General features: G+C 40.1%; 1 protein-coding gene across 1 annotated transcript in view; it reads left to right on the plus strand.

The window, feature by feature from the left end:
• Positions 1 to 25,216, plus strand: part of LOC144251909 (phosphatidylinositol 5-phosphate 4-kinase type-2 alpha-like) — a gene marked incomplete at its 3' end in the record, with an annotated part of 128,637 nt that overhangs the window by 95,326 nt on the left and 8,095 nt on the right. The window contains exon 4 of the mRNA XM_077794560.1: positions 12,896 to 13,006. Within this exon, the coding sequence (XP_077650686.1) occupies positions 12,896 to 13,006 (111 nt within the window). The remainder of the gene's footprint in view (positions 1 to 12,895; positions 13,007 to 25,216) is intronic.

The following is a 25,216-nucleotide window of genomic DNA, read 5'->3' on the forward strand; positions in this document are numbered from 1 at the left end:
CGAATAGAATTCTAAGTACTGACTTATTTTAAATCTTTTCAGTTACAATAAACACTTTCAAGTGGGGCACAGTGGCACACGCTTGTAATCCCAGCAGCTCGGGAGGCTGAGACAGGAGGATCTCAAGTTCAAAGCCAGCTTCAGCAAAAGTGAGGCGCTAAGCAACTCAATGTGACCCTCTCTCTAAATTTAAAAAAACAAAATAGGGCTTGGGATGTGGCCCAGTGGTTGAGTGCCCCTGTGTTCAATCCCCAGTATACCCCCCCAACAACAACAACAACAACAAAACCACTTTCTATTACTTGCCCTAATTTAAAAAATCTTAATTTATATTGATACTCTCAGTGGCTTTATTTTTATTAAAAAATAGGGTCCTTTAGGCAAGTCACACTTAGTACTCTTTCCTAAAGATCTGTTCTCCCACTTCCCACCCAGGCTCTTGTTGAAAGCCTTCAAGAATTTTTCCCATGCTTACTCAAAATGAGATGTTGCCATACTTTGAGAAAACTGTGCTGGCCAGGTTGCCCGTGACATCCCCAGACATCCCCTTATTGTGGATCGGGGTTGTGGTCTCCACAGAAGCCCAGGCTCTGGGCTGAGGGCAAGTGAGGGGAGCAGGCAGGATGTGGGTGCTCTGCTCTTAAAACTGCACTGAAGCCAACACTCACGGGGGCTTTGTCAGTAAGACTTAGATGGCACTTACGCACTTGACATTTATTGCTGGAAAAACAAGTAATTTTTAAAGAATAATTGTTGGAATAGTAAAAGGGTTTCATATGACATAAGAAGGGATAATTCCATATGATTTAAGAACTGTTACTATATTTAAATGGGCCATATGAAAATGAACTAGTCACTTTAAAAGGAATTAATGGCAGATTACATTGACATCTTTAGGAAATCTCCTCTGCCTGACTCCCAACATGAGCGTGTCCCTCCTCTGTTAAATGCTGCATTGGCGTTTAACAGAATCTGAGTTTTAAGAGCCCAAGCCCTTCAAAGAGGCCTAAACTGATTACACTGCTTTCTGAATTCTGCCCTGAAGCAGATAAAAAGTTAGTTTTGAAACTCTGAAAATGATCAATTTGGTTGCTGAAATACTAAGATGCTACTATTTCCCCCTGAAAACAAAACAGTATAAGTTGGTATTTAAGTAAGTGCAAATTGCTGAGTACAAACTTTGAAGGGAAATGAGGCAAGTGGAGGATGATTCACAAGTAACTAATTGGCAAGTCTGTTAAACTCTTAGCTTGAGAGATCAGTACTGAGGAGAGTGGGTGTGAGTGTGATTGACCATCCCAGCACCCCTCCCTGCCTCAGCTCTGCTCACTGCTTTTGGCATTTAAATTGTGGCTTTTTCTTTGGCAACTGTGTTTCTATGAGAGAGAGAGAAAGAGAGAGAGAGTGGGGGGCTGGGGGGGGAGGAAGGAAGAGTGGGTGTTCAGAGTAGCTTTAGTAAACCTCCCATACACTTTTCTTCTCTCCCCCATCCTGCCTCCCTTTCTCAGTGTCTGTACTTCCCAAGACAGCAGTCCCTGAGTTTCAACTGTAGACAAGATTGTAAATGTGGAGATTAACCCAGTTTGTTGGCTACTGGTTTGGAAAAAGAAAAGAAGGCAGGTCTGATGACATTGGCCGTGAAATCACACCTTATAGGCCCTGTGCACTGCAGGGGCAAAGGCTGAAGGAAGGCGTGGACCAAAGGGGCCTATCACATCAGTTGCCTGAGGGTCCATTCATCAGGGCCAGTTCAAGCAGCAGATGTGGGTTGGCACATGAGCACTGAATAGAAGCAGTTTCCTTTTCCCCTTCTAGAGCTGAGCAGAGCCTCCCACTGGCCACTGGTATTGCTCTGAGTTCTGGACGTTGCTCTGAGTTCTGGACGCACAACCCTGTGTTCATTTTCTGAAGCAATTGCATTTTGGACAAGCAACTTAAAATCAATGTAGCATTAAAGAGCTTCATCATCTGATTCAATTTGTATTCAGACTTTTCCATTAAATCAAAAGGATAAATGGGCTGGACTTGTTTGTGTGAATGCCTTTTTGTTGCACTTGAAAAATGTCAGTATTGATTAATGGAAGTCGCTCTGATAAAAGTAGACCATAGTAATCTGCCTACCTAATTGACCTCTATCTGTCATCTTAAACTTCTTGAAAGGAACTGAAAAAACTTTTCTGCTAGCTCAGTAAACATTTGTGTCTTTCCTGTTTTTATTTCTTGATTATCTTTTAAAACAAAAACTTCTTTTCCTTGCTATTGAAGACAAATTCAAACAATAATTCTAGAATATTCATCATTAATAACAGTCCATCTAACATAGATGTGTAAACCTCTGCATGTGTGTACCTAGTGCTTCCAAATTCAGAACTTTCTCCAAAACAATTAGTACTTTTTAAAAGTAACATGATTGGTTTGTAATATGCTCAGAGTTGAATTTTGTTCGTCTCCACATGGCCCTTTTTTCAAAATGAATGCTGCCCTGGCTGCCTCCACTGTTACCATTGCTGCAGTTTTATTTCTGCCATGCACTGCCACCTTAAGACCTGGTCCCTTCCGTCATAATTTCACGCGCAATTATCAGCTCAGTGGGTGTTTATTTGTACCTGGTGCATGCCAGGCTCTGTGCTAGACGTTCCAGGGAATACAGAAGAGTGAAACAGTCACTTTGATGAATTCTATATTAGCTTGCTAAAGAGATTTGCAGAAAACCAGGCATTAAAATTTTTAATGTTCTTCAAGAAAATCTATGCCACTCTTTTTAGCCATGCAGGGTTTCAGAGCCTCTTGTAACATTTCCTCTTGGGAAATCAGATGGAGGCTTCAGTTCATTTCTGAGATGCAGAGAGGGTTTGCCCACCATAAACCAAAAAGTTCTGCAGGTCGGAGCCAGCTATTAAACCTAAATACACCACATAATTGAAACTGAGCCCTCTTGTTCATTGTGTTGGATAATATCAGGTTTACTTTTCCCCTACTGCGCCTCCTGAATTAGAATCCCTCATTATTCGCATTTGTTGCCTTTTCTTTGTTTTTATAACCAAGAATTCTAATTTTAAAATGATTAATTTTAAAAGTTAACAGTTTAAACTTTTGAGGTCCTTGTTTCAAGTTTCAAATTCTAAAGCATTAAGCTCTTCAGTGAATACTAACCTTTGGAGGGGGGAAATCTGCTGCTATATCTGGAATATTAAGTCTTATCAAATAAAAAATGTTCTTCAACTGTAGATTTTTCAAATTGACTTTAAACTGCCTGAAGACAGGGACTGTGGCTGTTATTTCCTGGCTGCCTTCCCAGTAGTTTGCACAGAGAAAGACCCTCAAGAGAGATTTATGGAAGAAAGGGAGAAGAGGCCAAGGGGCCATAATAGGGGTAACAGAGCTCATACATGTGAAACAGTTGGATGTTGGTGGAATTGAAGACAAAGCTGGGGGAAAGCCAGACTCACATGGGAACAGGGCTGAAGACCTCAACCCTGTTTTGCAGCCAGCTAACAGCCCTGTGGATTTTCCGCAGGGGAGGAGCCATGACATGAGGTCTGTACTTTCTAGAGATGATTGATTGGTTATGTGTAGAGATACAGATGTTAGGAGACTGTGGCGTATTGCACTGAGTAGGAGGAGGCACACCTGACAGGGCCAGGGCACTTGTCACCGACACCCTAAAGCAGAGAATGGCTTCCCAAGAACTAAGACATGTAAACTGCCAGGTTGGGGAGGAGACTGATGGCTCTCAGGGGCCTAGGACAGGAGCCATTGAGTTGGGGGCCTCTCGAAGGAGCATTAATGCAGATCACAGAGGGAAGGAAGATTGAGGGTGGGATAGAGAGGAGGAGGAAGTTGAGTTTTTGACCCCTTGGCTCTGGAAATGACTGTGAGATTTCCCCCTGAGGCTGGTGGTCAGGACAGGGTGAGGAGCAGAAGCCCTGCTATGGGAAGGATGGGCACTGACATGGTCATCGAAGTCCCCAGTGGTCCTGCCTCTTTAAAATCATACCAGCATGCTCACTACCCTGTATGTGCTTGCTCCTTGAACTGTCTATGCTCTTTTATTCCTTTGTCACTGGGTTTGCTCATTGTTCACATTTGTCCTCTTGGATTAGCTACTCTGTGCCTCCCAGTGAGCCCTGGAAGGCAGCTCTGCCCTGAGCAAAGATGCTTCTGGACTAAACCCCACAGGATTACCCTCACTGCCTGTCAACATCATTAGACTTTTCTGGTGCTTTTTCTCCTCCTCTTTGCAAGCTGAACAAATTACTAGCCCCACCACAGATTGCCCCCACCTATGAGCATACACTTCCTATCTGCCTGTATTTCCTGCCCTGAACCTCTTGGGATTGCACCTCATGCTGTGGACCCAAGACCTGACAGTCAGCCATCCTTCTCACTAGGTGCTCCTATCAAGTTAAATGCATGCTTGTTTTTCATGAGCCTTGGGGACCTGTCTCTGGTGTTTTAATCTCCATAGTTAAGTAGCAGTCTGAAATTTTAAAAGGTGATCTCATGGCACTCCATGAAGTTCCTGCAACTCTGCTGCTTTCTCTGTTGAGCATTACCTTTCATTTTTATGTTTTTTTTCTTTTCTGATAAGTTGTTTCATTATTGATAAGCACTAGATTGCTCTGTATCTTGCTCCCCTCTATAATGAAAGCCATTCTACACCTGAGATCACACTCAGGCTTTCTTTGAAATTCCCCCAAGAGCTTAACACAGGGCTTTGAACACAGTGTGCATTGAATAAATCCTTGATGACGACGTTCAAGTTAGCATGTTGGTCTTTAACTCTCTGACGAGGTCAGAAGACCATCTGTGCTCATTCAGAGATGTCAAATGTAAAACCAGAAAGCAGGCTTCTCTGGGCAGTCACTCCCATCTCCCGGGCTGTGTGATTTGAAGCATGTAATCATAATCCTGAGTTGTCAGCAGGACACAGTGATTGGTTTCCAGGTTTCAAGTCCATGAAACAGGTAACATGGTTGGGGAGAAGAACATTTCCTAGGAGTTAGAGGCCCAGTAGAGTCTCAGGTCTTCAGTGACCGTAAACCATTGACCTAGCCCTCAGGGGTCTAGGTTTCCTCATCTGCAAAATGAGGGAGAAAAACACAATGCCGAGTCCCTCCCAGCTAAGCTGTCAGATCGCTGAATCTATTATTAAGTCAAGTGAGTACATGACTGTCACTTAGGTTCTTGTATACAATGTTGACATATGCTCTTGCTACAATGTGGCTTTACACACTTGAGCATGACAGAATTGATTTTAAGTGGCCTTTCTTTTGAATAACAGTAAGAACTTTTCACATGTGATTTTTAGTCAAATGTACAAACTATCAAAATGGGGGGAAAATCTATACATACAAGACTATGATTAGTTCAAGAAAATTAAATGTGCAGAATGCTTGGTACTAAAAAAAGTACAGGAGAACGTAACAGTTACTATGTTACAGTTTTATGAGGGGTATAAAAGATTGGCCATAGGAATGAGCTAATTAAATTGACCTTTATATTTCCTCCACCCTTCTGGAGACTCACTAATCCTGGACCTCCCACTGCGGAAATAAACATTTTCCACGCAGACAGTTAGAGGAGAGGGAGTGGACAGCACCATTTATCCTTTTCTTAGGGACAATAAATTTCCAATTATAAATGTAAGAAGGCCATCAAAGAGGAAGCTTCATATCTCATTATCTTCCTTTATTTCCTGTTGAGGGCCAGCATGGCACCAGAGCTTCAAACACAGCTGTTGAGGTTTGAAGTAGGATGTCATAAGGCCAGATGTTTACATGCCAAGTTGCAGGATAGTCAGGCCAAGATGGATTGAGCAGTCATATTCTCACCTGCCCTGTACCTAGTAATTCTGCCCTAGAACTTGAACTTATGTCCAACCATTCGCTTTGTCCTCATCTCCCCCACCTGCTCCCCAGCAAGCCTTGGAGAGTCCTTCAAAGTGGCATTTATTGTCTACTACGGTCACATCTAGGGGCTGAAGTAAGAGCACCCACAGGGTCACCTTGCTTACCCAGAGTCAGTGGGGGACTGTAGCTGCACAGTAGGTCACCTAGTCGGGGATGAATGTTTAGGGGCCTTGTAAGAAGAATGTCTGGGCCAATCACATACACCTGTATACTGATGACTACTTTGGTATGAAATATCCAGACAGGGGATTGAACCCAGGGCCTCACATATGCAGAAAGTAAATTAACTAGCGGCTTCTAGGTTGGGAGAATGGGAGAGAGAATGGGAGTAACTACAAATGAACATGGGGTTTCTTTGGGGAGAGATTAAGTGTTCTAAAAATGATTGTGGCAGTATTTATATAAGTTTGTGAATGTATTGAGAATGATTGAATCATGTACTGTAAATAGGTGAATGGTATATTATGTGAACTCTATCTTAGTAAAGCTATTAATGAAGAAGAGTGCTTGAGTTTGAAATTAGTTTATATTCAGTAAGAGACTCCCCCCATACTGATTCTGGATACCTTTTTTTAAATATATCTTTATTTTTTATTTATGTGGTGCTGAGGATCGAACCCAGTGTCTCATGCATGCAAGGCAAGTGCTCTACCACTGAGCTATAGCTCCAGCCCTGGATACCTTTTGATTAAGGCAGATTATGATTGCACCATTTCCACTCTGAGCAAGTGAATTTAAGGAATGGACTGAGTGGTCATATTATATAGTTTGTAATATGAAACTATCAAATGTATAGAAGGAAAGGAGTCACTGATGAATAGAGCTTTTTTTTGCAGTTTGTTTATTTACACTTATCATCAGCATTTTGGTCCCATAAACAAATAGTAAATCATTATCCATTTCTAAATGTCTGGGAAATGACAGAGGTAACTAATGCTGAATAATTAGAAGAGCAAATAGGAAACTTAGAAACCATTCACTCGAGCTGTCTTACTTTGAAGATAATCAGATGAGAATAAGGGGTGTAGGGGAGGGGGTTGGTGAGGGGCCTGGAGCCCCTGACTTTAACTTGCTGCTGTGGGACTGTGATCTTTGTCCCTCACCTTCTGCTCACACCCTCCCCCGGCCCCACCTCACTGTATCCACTCTTTCCCTGTGGTTTGAAAGGGTGCTGGGCAGTGAGGCCAAGGATAGAAGGAAGATCGGATAAGCTGGTAATTTTCAGCTTGAAACTTCTTTGTAGAATGTTTTAAATTCCCTTTTTAAAACATAGGTTATTATTATTGAGAGCCTTAGAAAATAACTTACTACTATCACTTTTTTTTCATAAGTACATTATTTTCTTTTTTCCTGCTATCACTTTTGAACTGATAGGTCCAGAATCCCAGATTTTGAGTTCAAGTAATGTCACTCTATTATAGAACATACTTCTCTAAGCTGTGTCCATGACAAGGAATTTAATTTTTAATGAGAGTAGATTTTTCCAGATTCTGGGTAGATTTCTTAGGGTGATTTCATCTGGCAGCTGTCTCATAAAGACAGGCAAATGAGGGTAAAGACTTCTGAATGTGAATATTTTACTTTAAAAATGGGAGATTATCTTGAAGATAACCAAATGGTGCTGTTTATGCCTTGATTGGATCAGATTTGAATCTGAGGCTTGGTCTTTTAAATCCAGAGATTAAGATGAGAAAGAATTTTTTTCATGTTGCCTTCTGCTTGACCTTCTTTCTTCACGTAGATCTCCTCCTAGCTTGTTGATTTCATTTTAACTGCTTTTCCTGGTTCTTTTTTGTTTGTGTTTGTTTCCCAGCTTAGTATTGTGGAAAGTAACCTGCAATTCAGCATTCCTACTGTAAAAAGATTACTTAGGTTCTTGCCATTATTTGCCAGCGTAACCCATGCAATTCTGAGCAAAGAAAGGCAGAGGATGGGATACTGTTCTAAAGATAGAAGCCAGTGGTAGAAGGGGAATGAAAACCTCCACCAATTCTTAGACCATGTGAACTAATTAAAATAGACATGATGAAATGTGCCACATGGTCAGAAATATGAAGAATTCTTAGGGCTGATGTTGTCTCTACAATCGACAAGACTTTTATGAAGTACTGAGCACTAGGCACCCCTCAGCCTGTCTTCACGCTGCATGAATCCTCTGACTCCAAGCCCAGGCTCAGCAGCAGTTTTTCTGTCCTGAAGCCTTGTTCCACAAACACACATCTGTCTCAGCTCTTGCCTCGAGAGAAGACAGCTCCTATTCCTGTCCCCTTCAGTTACAGTCAAGCAATAAACAGCCCTAGAATCATGATAGCTTGGTACACAGGTTCATAAAAATGTAAGTAAAGGACTCTGGATTACATTAGCTGTTGTTAATAATATTTTCTGCACACTTTACTTGGCAAAATTGAAAACATAAGGACAGGTTTGGTTTTTTGCCAGCTGACTCACACCCCGTATTGGTATTAGGTGTTTGTCACCATGGAAAAACTGGCATCAACTCTCCCATCATGCTGCCCAGCAGACTGTGGGACCTGGATCCTCCACGTGTATCATCCCAGTTGATACAGCGAAAAGCTAAAATGATCGAGTCATTCATATTTTATGGGTCTCTGTTTTACTATCTAAGTTAAGTGGTTTGGAATTATTTCTAAGATTGCTTCCAATTCTAATACTCTTTGGTTAGGATATTTAATTACACATGCAAAGACTCTTTGGGGGTGCTGGAAGATCACTCTAGGCTGCTTCCCTCAAGCCTCCCCTTCTTGCTGTCCCACCTTGTCCAAGCATCCTGTACAATTCTGTGACTCATTCTTCCTTGGGACAGAACAGAGCACCCTGAGGAGTTTCATATGCAGTTTCTGCTAGGTAGCAGGCTATTGGAAGGCAGCGCAAGGACCACTTTTAACACACAGACCTCCTTCCTCCCTTTGCTCACTTGCTCCTCCTTGCCGAAGTTGTCCTGAATGCATCTGGACCCAAGGAAGTATTATTTTCATGCAGCTCTAAGAACTAGTGTTGTCTTTTCTGTAACCTTGGCCTGAATGGCCTAAGGTGATGGTATCCTGTCTTCTCACTGAATTCTCCCAGGGAAACGTGTACTGAATCACCTTCAAGGTCCATGCCCTCCAGGAGAGCAATGAGCTGTCTTAGAGTAAATATATTTTTAGAGTTATTAAAGATCTGATGTGAGTTCCAATTTAGCCTGCTCTCTCCCTAGGCTTATTATTGTCTATGAGGATCAATGAGGCTAAAGGACATAAGCAAGTGCTGATGAATGGCAGATAGAATGAATGGCGGAGAATGTTCTTTGTTCCTGACCATTATTACTTACTGCACTACCTTTAAAACATAACTTACCTTATTCCAAAGGCTACAAAAATTTGATGGTTATGGTGTTTCATAATAGCAAAAGTTTGGTCTTATCTTTGCCAATTGCCTGTTTTGTTACCTCAGAGGAAGCCTTAGGCAGGTATCTCAGACATTGTACTTGATTCCACTGTAAGCCAGATTTTTATCATCAAGTATCAAGTAGAAAACTGCACCTGGCTTCTCCTGTCTCATAGTAATGTTGTGAATAAATATGAAATAATGATGATTTTTCCAGGCTTTAGAGTCATTCCAAGGATTAGGCATTTTATGTAAAATTGCATTATCTCATCTGATATTCTACTTGTCTATTAGATGATGTTTTTACTAAATTTGATATATTTTTATGTTAATAGTGATATGAAAGGTACATTCTAAATTTTGACAAAATTTCACTGATTACTTGAAAACCAGGAGCCTTAAATTTTTTTTCCCCCATTCTGAAAGTACATATTGTGGGTTGAGACTTCTGAAGGGATTACTAAAAAGAACAAAAGTTGACACAGAATCAGGTACAGCTTATACCCAAAGGGCTTAAGAACAGCATACTACAGGGACACAGCCACATCAATGTTTATAGCAGCACAATTCACATATCTAAATTGTGGAACCAACCTAGATACCCTTCCTGTAGATGAGTGGATAAAGAAAATGTGGTATATATAGAATATATATACCACAATAGAATATTACTCAGCATTAAGAGACAATAAAATCATAGTATTTTCAGGTAAATGGATGGAGCTGGAAAACATAATGCTAAGTAAAGTAAGCCAATCCCAAAAAAACAAATGCTGAATGTTTTCTCTGATATAAGGATGCTGATTCATATTGGAGATGTAGGGGAAGCATGGGAGGAATAGACGAACTTTAGGTAAAGAGGGTAGTAGGAGGGAGGGGGAATGGGGGTAGGAAAGATGATGCAATGAGATGGACATTATGTCCCTAAGTACATGTATGAAAACACAAGTGGTGTGACTCTTCTTTGTGTACAACCAGAGACATGAAAAAATGTGTTCATATGTGTGCTATGAATTAAATTGCATTCTGCTGTCATATATAACGAATTAGAATAAATAAAATTTTTAAAAAGGATTAAGACATAGCCAGTATCCTAATGCAAAGTCTGAAATAATTGATTATAACTTTGTCTTTGAAATTGAAAGCAAAAAATTTGGGAGGAGTCAACATTATTAAATGTTTACTTAATGAATACAGTGAATGTCATGAATTTATAAAGTTCCTCATTTTAACCAAACCAGAGTTGGAGAGAATATAATGGGAAAGGCATTAATACAGATAAGTGTCATTATAACGCCTGGAATACACTACACTCTGCTCCTTATGTGCCAGATGAGACACTATCACAATTCAGTAGACCCTTGTATCTCACATGTGGTCCATAGACCACCACAATCAGCATTGTCAACTTCTTAAAATGCCCCACCCCAACCTCTCAGATCAGAATCTGCATTTTAGTGTGGTCCCAGATGATTCAGTTGCTCATTGAACTTTATTGAAAAGCACTAGTGATACTGATTTCCATTTTATTCTCCCCGCTTGACCCATGAGAGAACGTTTTACTTTCTTATCTAAGATGTACAAAAAGATGAGCTATAAGACAGGTGCTGCAGTAATTCCATCTTGGCTAAATACAGTTATCCCTTACTATTCCCCACCCCCCTAAAAAATTATTTTACATGAATTATCAGTTTTACAAAGTTTATGGTCTGTTCCACCTGGCTTTCATGAAAGTTGATCATTCCAGCTTTTATTTTATGCCTGAAGATAATTTGAAGTCTTACAATTCCTGAAGTTCTTGTTTTATTTGCAATAGATGCCCCTTTGCAAATTGGTGTTTTGGATGAGAAAGTAAAACAATTAAAAAAGAGCAACAATTGGAGAGGTTTGGGGAAACTCACACTTAAATCTCCAAAAGAGGATATTCACTTTGATTTTCTTCCTTGTTATTGTAAGTAGGAAATACAAAGGGAAAATTTTTAAGACCAAAAATAATGTTCATGTGAGTATAGTCATTTTCATCCTGAAAACCCCTTTCCTCATTCTCAATGAATTTCAGTAATCTTAGGAATGATTTAACATTCTCAAATCCTGCTGGTTAAAGTCATTGGGAGTTACACTGATTTTTTTTTTCATCTTAAGTTTTCTAATGAGCTAAGGAAAGCAGATTTGGTTAATTGACATTCTCCGTTCTGTACTTTGGCAGGTGTATCTGCCTGCACTTGGATCTGAGGTGGGCTGTCTTAGAATGTAACAGACTGCTGTGGCAGTGCCAGGACACATCCCAAGGACTGAGAATGAGCTCATGAGAATTGAGAGTGCCCCCTTCAATCCTAGGGCCTCCATGAGCTTCTGGGCCACTGTAATTTGATTCTCCCTTAGATAGCTGGACACTGCTGGATTTCATTTAGAAAGGATAAGGAGTCTTGAATATACAAGATAGCAAGGAACACTTTCATTGAAATCTATAGGGCAGAGATGCTTCCTTCCTTTCAAGGGTGTGATGTTCCCTGAATTAGACAACGTTGCTTCACTGGCCTTTGAATGCCCACTTTTAGAGAAGAAGTTGCCTTTGAATCCCACACGTAGTTCAATGAGGCCCAGCACAAGAGCACAGTTAGCAGCAATGAAGGATAGACTTCCTCAAGTGCCAGAGTTTGCTACTTCCACTAATCTAATGACCAGTGTCAGAAAGATGGGGAAAGGTGGGGAAGCTCTGCAGAAGAGGAGGCACGAATGGAATTGCTTATGGGAGAAGAGGTAGATGTCCCTAGCTAGTGTCAACAGCACAAATGAGACACCATAATGAAATAATGCCAGGAGAGTCCTACTCAGAGGCCTTCCCTGTTTACCCTCCAGGGGATCAGTAGTGCTCAGAAACATCAGGAGAGGGGTGGGTAGAGGATGGACCCATCTGGAATCTTCTGAGAAGCTCTTATAGAATAAGAGGTTCCTTCCTCCTTTATAGGCAGCATAGTTTACTAGTTGAGAACTTGATCTCTGAGCCAGCCATACCAGAACTGGAATTCTAGCTCTTTCCTTATTAGCTGTGTGACCTTTGCCCTGTTATTAAACCTCTCTTGTCCCATTTCCTTACTTACCAAAGGATGGTGATAATGATACCCCTGCAAATGAATCTTATCAGAATGAGAAGTGCCCTGTGCAAAATGCTGGTACACACTCGTCATGTAAGGGAAAGCTTGGTGGCTGTGAAATTTTCTTTCATAACTGGAACCTAATCTTATCCAGAAGAAAAATTTGAGCTCATGTCTAATTCTGAAAAGAACAGCAAGGTGAATAAAGTAACTGTGACCTTAATTCTAGATATCAGCCTGCTCTGAGAATATTGGAATCATAGTACTTGCCCAAGCTGTTTCCATTTCATTTGAAAGTTTCATTTGCAGTTTGAGTTACCGTGAATATAAAATAGTGTCAGCCTCCTTGTCAACTTTTTCCAAGCACAAATGTTGCTATCACAACAAATTACTTGGGTATCAGAAATCCCCACCTCTAACCAATTTTCTTCCCTCTCCCCCCTTACCCTAACCGGGAAGAATTCCTTGACCAGAAGTGCACCCCTTCCTAATGATTCCCAGGCACGCAGCGGGGCTCGTTTTCACACTTCCTATGACAAAAGATATGTCATCAAGACCATTACCAGTGAAGATGTGGCCGAGATGCACAACATCCTGAAGAAATACCACCAGGTAATTTTTCTTTATTTGTATTTTTTTGTTGTTGTTTTGTTTTCTTTTTTCTTTCTTTTTTTTTAAAGAGAGAGAGAATTTTTTTTTAATATTTATTTTTTAGTTTTCGGCGGACACAACATCTTTGTTTGTATGTGGTGCTGAGGATCGAACCCGGGCCGCACGCATGCCAGGCAAGCGCGCTACCGCTTGAGCCACATCCCCAGCTCTCTTTATCTGTATTTGAATCTCTGAGAAGGTTAACATCCATGACCAAGTGTCATCAAGGCCAAAGGTCTCAATATGTAGTTAGGAAATGATGAGACATGTTTGACTTAAAAATCTCCTGTCACCCATTGTTCTAAAGGGAATGTGGCCAGATTCCTGACAGTTTACGTTTAAGACTGCGTATGTTATAGAGGTTATTATGTATATAATGCTTTTCCTAAATACCTTCTGTATGATCACTTCAGTGATCACCACTGGTCTTGAAATCATTCTGCTTAAGATTTGGAAACTTTCCAGAAGATTTTACCTGTGACAGAAGTTAAATGTTGACTTCAGAGTTTTTAATCCACCTACATCTCCAAGTCTCATCTTGCTCCCACTTTTCCTTCCTGTCAGAGTTCTAGAAAAATGCACCGAATAGCCCCATTCTACTGTGGAGGAAATTCTCCAATTGTAGGTGTATTGGTTTACGTCTTGTCCCTTTTCATTCCTAAGCATTATCCCTTTGTAATTGCCCTTCAGATTGAAACTACCAGACCGTTTTGGGTTCAGATCTCAGCCCTATCACTTACTAACTGATTTCTGGACTTTGAGACTGAGTTTCTTCATTTATACAATAAGGATATTAACACCTAACTGCAGAGTCCTGAAAAGTAAATGGGAAGTATATACCAAGTACTTAGCACAGTATCTGTCACACAGTAGGAGCTGAGCATATGGTGGATGTGGTGGCAGCCACACTGTTACCAAGATAATGTCTATTGTATAACAATAAGTCATCTTGAAAAATTGTGGTCTTATGGCATGAATATGACCATTGCTGCAACATTATAGGAATCATCCTTAGATGATTAGAACTGGTATTTGAAACACACAGAACACACACGCGCGCGCACACACACACACACACACACACACACACACACACCGTCTGACCTAGTTGTCTCCTTTGTCTGAAATAACAAAACACCATAAACTGGGTGGACTAAACAGTTCTGGAGGCTGGAAACTTGAGATAAGGGTTCCTGCATAGTCAGGTTCTGGCAAGGCCCTCTTCCTGGCATGTAGATGACTGCCTTCTTTTGGTATCCTCACATGGGAGGAAGAACAGAAAGCAAAAGCTCCCTGCTACCTTCTCCAATGAGGGCACTAATTCCATCACAAGGACTCCACCTTCGTAACCTAATTACCTCTCAATGGTGATTTGGGTTTCAACATAATGAATTTGGGAGGATACAAATATTCAGTCTATAGCAGAGTCCAAATTCTCCTCAGAGATAAAGATTGTCTTTCATAGAGAATATTCAAAATAAAGTGCTTCAAGCCCTGCCTGCATTAGGATAATGCTCAAAGACTTTAAACCATCACAATTATTAAGTATCAGCTTCTCAGAATATCTACTTTGAAGGCAGCACTTATTTGTATTTGTGTCTGTTTAAAAGTATTACTTTGGGTCATGCTTCATGTTCACATACTACACATTATTTCTTGGCAGTGCTATTCTTCCAGTCTTTGCAAATGTGATCAGTGGCATTTTGCTTGCGCTGAAGTCTATAACAATCTTTGAACGACGTTCTGTTTCTGTAAACTTGGTACCGCCTCTGATTTATTTTCTTAAAAGCATTAGTCAGTCTCTAAATTCATTTAACATCTCACATGTCTTTTATAGCATCTATTGCCTTTAAAATTTGTTCTGCCAGGCTCAGGCTATTGCCTGTGACAAAGGGAATTTAAAGTGCTCAGAGAGTACCTACCAGAGGGAAGACACCAAGGCACTGGCTTCTGAATGAATTAAATTGCAGGTTGCTGCTTTTAACTCTTCACCTGTTCATTTTTCATATTCGGGTTCCCCGCTCTTGAATTTGATGCATACTCACACATTCTTTTTACACTTCCTTTCAGTTGGCTCACAACATTCAAAGCAAAGAAATATCTCATGACTCATGAAAACATATTATTCTGACAAGTGGCTGTGACACCATTCTAATAAAATGTGACACACAATTCAGGTAGCCACTTCTTGATGACAACTTTTGAGTTCACAGTCTTTTGATGTTACAGAAATCACAGTTTGAAATGTTTTCTCTGGGGTACTTACTATGACCTAACACTACAGATTAGACATACCCCCAGTGTCACAAAACACATTGGGACCAGTCTGTTGGCACACTGCAGGAGCTATAAAGTGCTAAAGATTTCTTTTTGTACCACTTCTACAAAATTGTTATTTTGGGTATTTTTTTTTACTCAGAAAAGTTCATTTAGCCCATATCTATTTTTTGCCTTCTTAAAAATAGAATATTTTAAATATTATTGAAAGGGTCATGATGATTGAGAATGATTATTGTTATACAATTTACTTAAAGGACAATAAGTTGAAATCAGGAGACAATAGATCCTACCTTGTTATGAACCTGTTGTGTCAGCAATCTCTGAACTGAGTTTTCCTGTCTATATTTCATTCCTTTACCTATTTTATTCAGGTATTTACTCCAGAAAAGATGTGAAGTAGCCTTCAAGAAAGTTTGAAATACAAGATAGAATAAATGGGGGAGAAAAGGGAAAATAGAATGCAGGAAGGAACAAGTTGGAGCCTGGAAGAGTCTTAGTAGCATGTCTGCTACTCTGAGGGCCACTAATTTGAGCCAAGCTTCCTAGCAGCCAAAGTAGAAAGAGCAACCTGAGTTAGCTGCACTCTTGCTAAGGAGAAATACAAGTATTTTTGATATAAAATCCAACAGGATTGTCTCCAGGGAGTTCCCCAGAGAAGACACAGGACATCCAATCCTATGAACAACATCCTTTCCACAAGCTGTGAAACACAAAAATGTTATAGATCTTTTTTAAAAAATAATCATCAGTCTGGGCTGCTAAAACCACAGTGACATGTCATTTCTATTTAGTGAACACAGCTCTGCAGAGAGGCGGGGAAACAATGCTCACTGGCCACCTGACCCTCCATCAGACTGGCTTCCATGGAATATTCTTCAATTGCCCTTCTCAAAACCACTTCCAGGCAAGGTGTTGATAAATAGTGCATGGTGGGAAGCTCAGTCTACATGCCCTTATGTGATTCCGTGTGCCCAAACACAGGCCTCCCATCTGGAGTCCTCGGAGGTCCTCTCAAGCTTTGTCATTCTCTCATTCTGTTCTGAGATGCTCAGAGACATTTGAGGTGTAACTATTAGACCTTTATTCTTACTTAAAGTAGGTCTAAACTGCTTCTGTCCTGTGCTTCAGTGGTGACTGTCAATTCTTCTGTTTCAAAATTTTTGCTTTTTGTTACTTTTACTTTATAATTAGCTGTGCTTCTCAGGTCTCAGCATCCTCAGCCATGTGTTCCCCACAGAGTCTAGAGGGCTGCCCCAGGACATGCCCCAGCAAGCAATTAAGTCTGTTCAAATTGTATAGCAATAGAGGAGATGGGCTCTGGAGAGGGCCTCTCCTGTGGAGCATATTAGATGGACTTTCTGGTAGCTTTGGTTGCTCCATAGCCATTTCCTTGCCTTTTCTTTTCCTTTGTTGTTTTTTGTTTTAGTGAAATAACATTCACAGTTGCAGCTATATTCTGGAGGGTTAAAACTACCACAAAACTAACATCTGGAGAGGTTGCTTGTTATTCAACTAAATTCTTTTGGGATTAATTTTCTGACAAATAACCCTTACCACAGTGTGGTGTGGCAGGTAGTATGGAACAGAGACTGGGAAACATCACATCCCAGTTTTGCCCCGACCGATGATGCAACCTTGGGCAACCTTTTGGCTTCAGCTTCTTAGTCTAAAAATTTGGATCTTAGTACTCCTTTGTTTGGGTATTGTGCTTCTTAGGCTTATGGATTCGTACTTATGCTTAGAACTTCTTATTTATATAAGAAGTGCTATAGAATTGATTGAATAAGATAATTAAATGCCATTCTTGTTCCACTTCTTATATCCCAATGCTGAAATGATCCCAATGTCAGTCATTAACTCTTTCAATCCACTAGAGGGCCTGTTTCTGGCAGAGCCCAGCACTGATGTAGGTTTATGAAGATTTGAACTATAAGGAGTTAGGATTTTCTCGCAGGTTTCAGGCTCTTGCCCTATTCTTTATTTGATGCCCAAATTCTACCCTGATTCCACTCTGTGCTAAGAATGGACAGCATCATCTCTCAGACCACTGGTAAATTCATATTATGTATTGCACACTTCATAAATCTCTTTCATTTAATTCTTTCTTGAATTAGGAATATAATGTTTTGGTATAAATATCCTTTTTTTTCAAATTTCTGCTTGACTACAACAAACTCAGATCTTATACATGATGATTAACAACTAATTAGCTAAGCATATCAGAAGAACATTAAAAAAAATTAGTCAGGAATCTTATTTCTCCTAAGTTGACTGATTTCCCCCCACCCCCGCCACACACACACACCTGAACTATTGGCCATCATATAGCTTCAGCTTAAATTAAAATTAAAAGGTAATGATGTTCTGGCCTTTTAGCTAAAATCTAGTATAAAATTTAGTGACACTGTCAATAAAATTTTAGAACTTTTACAGGACTTACAGTATAACTTTTGGAAAGTTACAAGGTAGTGTGATCAAGGAAGAACTTACAAAAATAGCATTAAAAATAATTATTTTAAGCTTCTGAAATGTAGGGTTTAAACAAGAATGGGAAGTTATGATCCACGTATGTATGATATGTCAAAGTACATTCTACTGTCATGTAATGCTAAAAAGAACAAATTTAAAAAAACTACAAAAAAACAAATATAGGGTTTAAATTTGTTTTTTATTTCAAAGTGACTGAATCAATAAATTGATGAAATTAATAAAACAAGTTCAAATCTGTCCTTAAGTTAGTGCCTTAACTTTCAGTAGAAGATTTTAGTGTGAACATAACTTCCTTAGAGCACCTTTGTTTATCCTTCCCTGGGGGACAGTGGCATTGGTATTATTATTTGAAGGATGAGGCATAAGTAGAATAAAACTGAGACACTAAAAGCAAAAGAATAAGGTGGGTGGTTCCGAACGAGAAAAGGTAATGGGTTACATTAGTGCTTCTCAGGCTTTGACTGTGACAGACCTGAGAATCCTGTGGAAATGCAAGTTCTGACTCACTGCCCCAGGACAGGTCAGTACCTGCGATTTGAAACAGAACCTTCTGAGCTCTCTCCTGAGTCTGCCCTTGGACTTTCTTGTTTGTTTTTGTTTTTGTGTTTTGTTTTAGAGACAGATAACTTGCTATGTTGTCCAGGCTGGCCTCAAACTCCTATACGCAAGCAATCCTCCCACTTCAGTCTCCAAAATAACTGGGATTATAGATGTGCACCACCACTGCCCTGGTCTTTGTCTTTTCATTCACTCTCTGGAGGAATGGCCAGTTGGAATTTGAAAAGTACTTTAAGATTCTGCATCCTATAAGTACCAAAGCACTATGAGACCTGAGCTCCCACCAGACCTTCTGCTGCCAGAAAAAGCTGTGATACTTTTCTTGCTTTCTCCTGGAAACCTCAGGAAGGTGTTTGTCATCATGGAGTTTCTTCTGCTCTCAGAACATGTGTAGTCCTCTGGTCTCAGCATTCTCAGCCGTTTGGTCCCCCAGCATCTAGAGGGCTGCCCAGGACACTCCCCAGCAAGCTTTCCTATAACAGTTTTTCTCCAGTTTCTAGAAATTTCATAGTTCTTTTCTCTTTAAACATTATCTCTGTCCTGTATTTTCTTCTCCAATCTCTCTGGGAGCTATATATTTAATATTCTCACTGTGGCCCTGCAGTCTTTAATTTTAATTGTTCTTTTTACCATTTTCCATTCTGCTCACTTCTAGGCAAGTTTCTCTGCTGTATCATCCATTTCCTAAGCAGCAGAGTTTTGTATTTACATTGTTTTAATCTATTATCTCACCTGCCCGATGATTTTTTTTTTTATTTCAACAAGTATCTTTCTAATCCCAGAAGTATTCCTAGAAAATTTTTCCAAATCTGCCAGTTCATTACTGGGGATTTTTGTTTGTTTGTTTGTTTATTTGTTTGTTTTGTTTTAATATGCTTGTCTCTGAAACTGCATCTTAAAAAAAAAAAAAAAGTGCTGGGGATTAAACCCAGGGCCCACATGAGCTAAGCAAGAATTCTATCACCGAGCTCCGTCTCCAGCCATGATATTTCATCCTTTAAAACATTTTGTGCAAAACTGCTCAAAATCTGTTTCTGGTGGTCTTAACCTCTGCAACTCCTGGTTTCTGAAATTTGCTGGGTCTCATGTCTGCTGACGCTCATACAGTGACCTGCCAAACCATATGCACACCCAAACTTTAGGGGCAGCATTTGATCATGGATCAATGCCTATGCAAGGCAGAGGAAAGAAGTAAGATTGGGGAAAGGGAAAAGTCACAGTGCCATGATGTCCTGATGGAGCCTCAGCCATGCTGGTGGGCACTGTGGAGTGTGAGAGCCAGAAGGAGCTGCACCTGTGGGCCATCTACAGCTAGGTGGCAAGGCATCTCTATAGAGATCTAATTATCACTTCTCCCTGTACCATACTTGCTTTGCTGAGCTCATTGCTTATCCTCATCTCTGGAAGGCCTTGGAAGATCTCAGAGGCTGATTAAGGGGAGCTGTTTCCCCAGAGAGTTTTGTCTCTGCAGAGAAAGGTGCTCCCCATTCAGGACCCAACCAGCCCCCTTCACCCTCCTCACTGAGGATTTCTGTGATGGGTTCTATCCAGCACTTCCTGACTGCTGCCAGCTCTGCACCCCACACTATCTGGGGCCCTGAACTCTCCACCTGCTCTTGGGCACACCTGCTCCAATGTCCACCTCCTCCCCACCTTGGTCCCAGGCTATGTTACTCAGGACACAGCTCTGGAATATTTGAGGGCTGAGGGGACAGATCTAGAACCCTCCTGGCTTTGATAGCAGCTAAGCTTCCTGTTAGGCATTCCCCATTAGTTGTGATGCTCAAGCAGCCATTCTGCTTCTCAATTATAGTAAATTCCATCTGTGCTCATGATAAAGTACTTTGTGATATGTTTTATGAAGTTATTTCATTCTTGATGCTATTTATAGATCTTTATTGTAGCATGGAACAAATGGAATTAAGAGCAGCACTTGCATTTGCACATATTCTTTCTATCTTAGTGCTAAGAATCACTGTAAGCACCACAGAAGAATGTTTGTTCCTTTTAAGCCTGGTTTTTCTGAAGCTTAAGAAAAGCAGTAGAGTTTTGTATTTACATTTGCTTAAATGAAGTTATCTTTATGTTCTTCTTTGAATTCAGAACTATTCAAAGCCAGTATTCTTATCAGTATTTTATTAACTGATACTTATAGACCATGTCTCAAAACATACCAAAGCAGGAATTCAGTGAGTTTGGATTATTTATTTCTTTGGTCATTCTAAAACAAAGCAATCAGATTGGCTTGAGTCCTTCCTCCCCCGCCGCCACCCCCACCCGCCTCCTCCCTCCCCCTGCCTTCCTTTCTTTCTCCTTTCTCCTATCTTCACCTCACTCTTTCTCTCTGATGTTGGGGTGGCCTGTAAACATAGCCAGAGGCACAATAAGGATTACAGATAATTTAACCTTTCAAAAACATTAAGTGAAACAAGACTTTACATTGAAGTATTAATTTGAAGCTATATTAAATTGTCACTTCAAGCCTCTAAAAAAAAAATGAGTGAAACGTGATAATAACAGCAATTTCCGAAAGCCAGAGCCCAGGTTCACACTATCACACGGAGATATAAATATTTATCTGTTGGAGCACATCACTTAGAACCCTCTCTGCTGAAGCCTTCAGTCAGCTGTGAATCTTTTAATGGCATTTCATTTTGCATGAGAAGAGCAACAAATCAGGGATTCATAATACTTGTTATTCTCAGTGACTGCCTAAGAGCAAAGAGAACTGAGATCTTGTGGCTGTTAACATTTTATGTTTTTGAAAGTCTGCTTCCATGATGTCAATTTATCAGTGCATCACAGTTGTAACAAGCCCACAGTTATACCAGAAAAAGTTCTAAGGAAACCAAGGAAGAAAGAAATTTTGCCTCTATTGATGATACCATGTCATCACTTATAAATGCATTTTTTAAAAGAAGACAGAAAACAGTAATAGCTGTTAATGTTGAAACCAGCATTTACAGACCAAACATAACCAGCAAATGTAAGTTTCTAAGAACACTCTTAGAAAAAAACAGAAGCCCCTGCATGATAAATAACTGAAAGAGGTGACATGACGTGCCCTGCTATGAAAATAAAAGGGTGAACAATGCATAATTAAAAACAATTTTTAAAATGCAAACATAGCTAATGCAACGAATTTAATGTGGAAAATATGGAAGCTGACCCCAAAAACAATTGTGATTGATTGATTGATTTTACTGCATATAAAGAGTATAATAAGAATAGACGATAATCAAGTTCACTTTTTAAAATTTGGAACTAAATATTCAGCATCTATTCAGAGGAAAGCTTAGTGTTATTGTTGCATTATAAGCATCTGAAAGTCACTGCTACAGGCCAGATGCGGTGGCTCACGCCTGTAATCCCAACAATTTGGGAGGTTTAGGCAAGGAGGACCGAAAGTTCCAAGTCAGCCTCAACAACTTAGTGAAGCTCTAAGCAATTTAGTGAGACCCTGCCTCAAAATAAAAAAGTAAAAGGGGCTGGGGGTGTGGCTCAGTGGTTAAGTGCCCCTGGGTTCAATCCCTGGTACAAAAAAAAAAAAAAAGTTTGAAAGTTATCACTACAGATTCCAGAAAGGGGCTTCTTTGATGTTGGAAAAGAACTTTGCTATAAGAGACCTGGGGAGCATTGTACCACAGAAAGCAATGTGTGGGGTGGAGAAAATCCGGATCTGAGGAGCCACTGACAGGAGCGCTCTTGAATATTACACAGATGTGCCTGTCCTTTCCCTGGAGAATAATCTCTAGTCTAATGTGTGCTCCTAATTTCAGGCCACACATGTGATACAATGGCCAGTGTTGCTAAATGTTGGTCCAACAGGGGCCTAATCTCCTTTGATGGTACCTGTTGAGCCTATAAATTGAAACGTTGGTACAACAGGTAGCAAACCCCATTTTGATTATGCCTTTTTGCCAGTGGAGAAGGAGTACCTGGTAGCTACAAGAAGACAGTGGTTGAACATGGAAGAAATATTTGTACTTTTCTTAAAAAGTAATCTTGAGGATTAAATAGTTACTTTTCCATTCTTACAATATAGAAATTAATCTTGCAGAAGGGAGAAAGCAGCCATCCTTAGATTGTCTTGTAATTGAATCAGTAACGTTAAAAGGAAGTGGATAGATGCTGAGAATATTTTTAACTTATGAAAAATGCTCATGCTAAATAATAGATTATTAAAAGCATAACATTATGGTGCTCCCAGTGCAGCCTTATTATTTTTGAAGCACTTATTATCAAGTTATTTTGTTAATTTGTTTGTGATGTTTAAGTTCTTAAAGGGAACAGTCTCAGTTGTGAGCCTAAAAGTATCAGAAGGTAGAAATAATGTTTTTATGTTTCTTGTCTATGTACAAAATATTACCTTACTTGATACACAGATACATCAACATATGCAACATTATTCATTTTTGGAAGGTATTTTATGGAGATTCCTTAAAACTTAGAGTTTGCATCATGCATTTAAAATAAAACCATTTCTCAGAGATCATTTTAGGATCCCATCTGGTGCTCCTGGAAGTCTCCCTCCCTCCCTTCCTGCCTGCCTTCCTTCTTCCTTCCCAACTCCATTACCCCCTAGACCCCCAGGTCTTGCTCACGTTATTCTTCTTTTTCCTGCTTAAGCCATCCGCAGTCCCTGTGTCCCTCTCTTCCTGTTCTTAAGAGAGGGGCATCTTAAAAACAGCATGTTTCTCCCCTGTTCAAATGGAGGACCCCCTAAGTACCACATCTAAGCAGTATTAAAACAGAAGACCCCTTCTCCTCTGCAGGGGTGAAAATAGGAAGGAATCAAGGGCAGGGAGCAGACAGTCTTGGATTGCTGTGATCCTGCAGTTTAAAGAGGTCATTATTTATCAGTTTTATAAGTTCACACATTCTTGGGGAAGTTGGAACAATTTTAAGTGTGGATTCTATAGAAACCATTGAGCATTATTCTTTGGTCTTATTTAGCAATAAATTGTATCAGAAATTCTATGATTCATCTCTCCCTCCTTCCCTTAAAGTTGTATTCCTCATGTGTGGCTTTATGGTACAGAGCGTGCTGAAACACCCAGCAGTGCAGTTTCTCCAGAGAGTAAAAGCTCTAGAACATCCGCATTCCCTTCCAAGTTTACCCCTAGGTTAACCATGCAACAGTGTTTTTTATAAGATTAACATCCTTAAAGAATTATTTTGTGATACCTTCTTTTTCTCCTTTTATGATTGCCATATGCCTTTAACTACCCCCATCCCCCACATTTTTCTCATATCATATTCTTCATTTATCATAGCCATCATGCATCATGATAAAAACTCCTGGACTTGTCTTTCATCACAAATCACGTTGGATTTTCTTCTGTTTTCAAATTCCAGAATCTTCACATTTACAACAAAGGTGAAAGTCATGGTATTAATTACGAACATAGTGGAGAATGTAGGCATCTGTAAGAAAAGTCTTAGGTTACTTTTTAAATTAGTTCCATTCATTTATTTGTCTAAGTCATTTATTAAGTACCCTTACATGCTACGTCCCACCCACTAAGCACAGGAGATCTTACATTGAATAAAATTGACACAGTGTTACCTTTATGAAACTTATAATTGGCATGGAAACCTCATTAAACTAATTTAATTCTGTGAGTGTGAAATTCAATAGAAAGATTGTTGACTGGATATGATAAGCTTGGGAGGTACTAATAGTATAGAATGGGATGAGAGAGCCTGCCTAGGTTGAGGCCCTGAGGAAATCCCACATTTCATGGGCACATAGAGGAGGCAGAATTGACCAACAGGTCGGAAAAGGGTTGAAAGAATGAAAGGAAGAAAACCAGGAGAACAACATGGTATCTCAGAAGCCAAGGAAGAATGTCAGTCAGGAAAGATCCTAAACAACAGGGTCACTTGCTCAGAGAAACACTGAGAAGCATCTATACCGATATTTGACCACTTGAGCGTCGCTGATGATCTTAGTGAGAGTAGTCACACTGAAGAGGAGGAGGGCACGATTCAGGAAGCAGTGTGTTCCAGAATGGATGGGAGATAAGGAAGAACCAAAGTGTAGACAGATCTTACAACAAGTTGTGAGAGAGAGAAAGTGACACCATAGATGAAGAGATGTGAGGTTAAAGAAAAGATTTTGTTTACTTTTATTTTTATTATAAAAATTTTCAAACATTCAGAAAATTGGTAGCTTATACCCATCATCAAGGATTTAACAACTGACATTTTACCATGTACACATTATTTTGGTTTTATGCTGAATTATTTCAAAGTAAATGGCAAACACTATTCCCTCTATGAATACTTTAATATGCTTCTCTGAAATATATCTTATCACACTAACAACATAGACAGTTAATTCCTGATATCACCAGATACCCAGCGAGTAGAGTTCTTACATGTCCCCAGCTATTCTCACAAGGCCTGTCCAGTCACTGCCAGACAGTTCTTCGTGTCACTGAATCCCTAGTTGAGGGAGTGTTTTGATTTTTGTACTTGTTTTATGCTGAGAAGCTACAGGTGGAGGGACCCAGGTTGAGGCTCCTGGGCTGGAAGTGGATGGTGTCTGAAAACCCAATGAGGTAGATCCCAGGATGAGCACAGAGACTGGTCCAGGATGAGCACAGAGACTGGTCGTTGGGAAGGAGCTCCACCATCACCCCTCCCACTAGAGCATGAGGTGGGCTGTGGAGCCACCCTGCAGCTGCTGGGAGATTTGGCAACAGAAAACCAAGAATGTAAACTTCTGGGTGTGAATTTTATTCCCACCGCTGAAGGATAAGGTACATAGGGATGAGAACCAAGTCTGTTCCCCGCTGTATGGTTGGCACCACTCAGTGCTAGGCATTTAATGGATGT

The sequence above is a fragment of the Urocitellus parryii genome, unplaced genomic scaffold (genome assembly GCF_045843805.1).
Source record: "Urocitellus parryii isolate mUroPar1 unplaced genomic scaffold, mUroPar1.hap1 Scaffold_282, whole genome shotgun sequence".
In the NCBI taxonomy this organism is placed as follows: domain Eukaryota; kingdom Metazoa; phylum Chordata; class Mammalia; order Rodentia; family Sciuridae; genus Urocitellus; species Urocitellus parryii.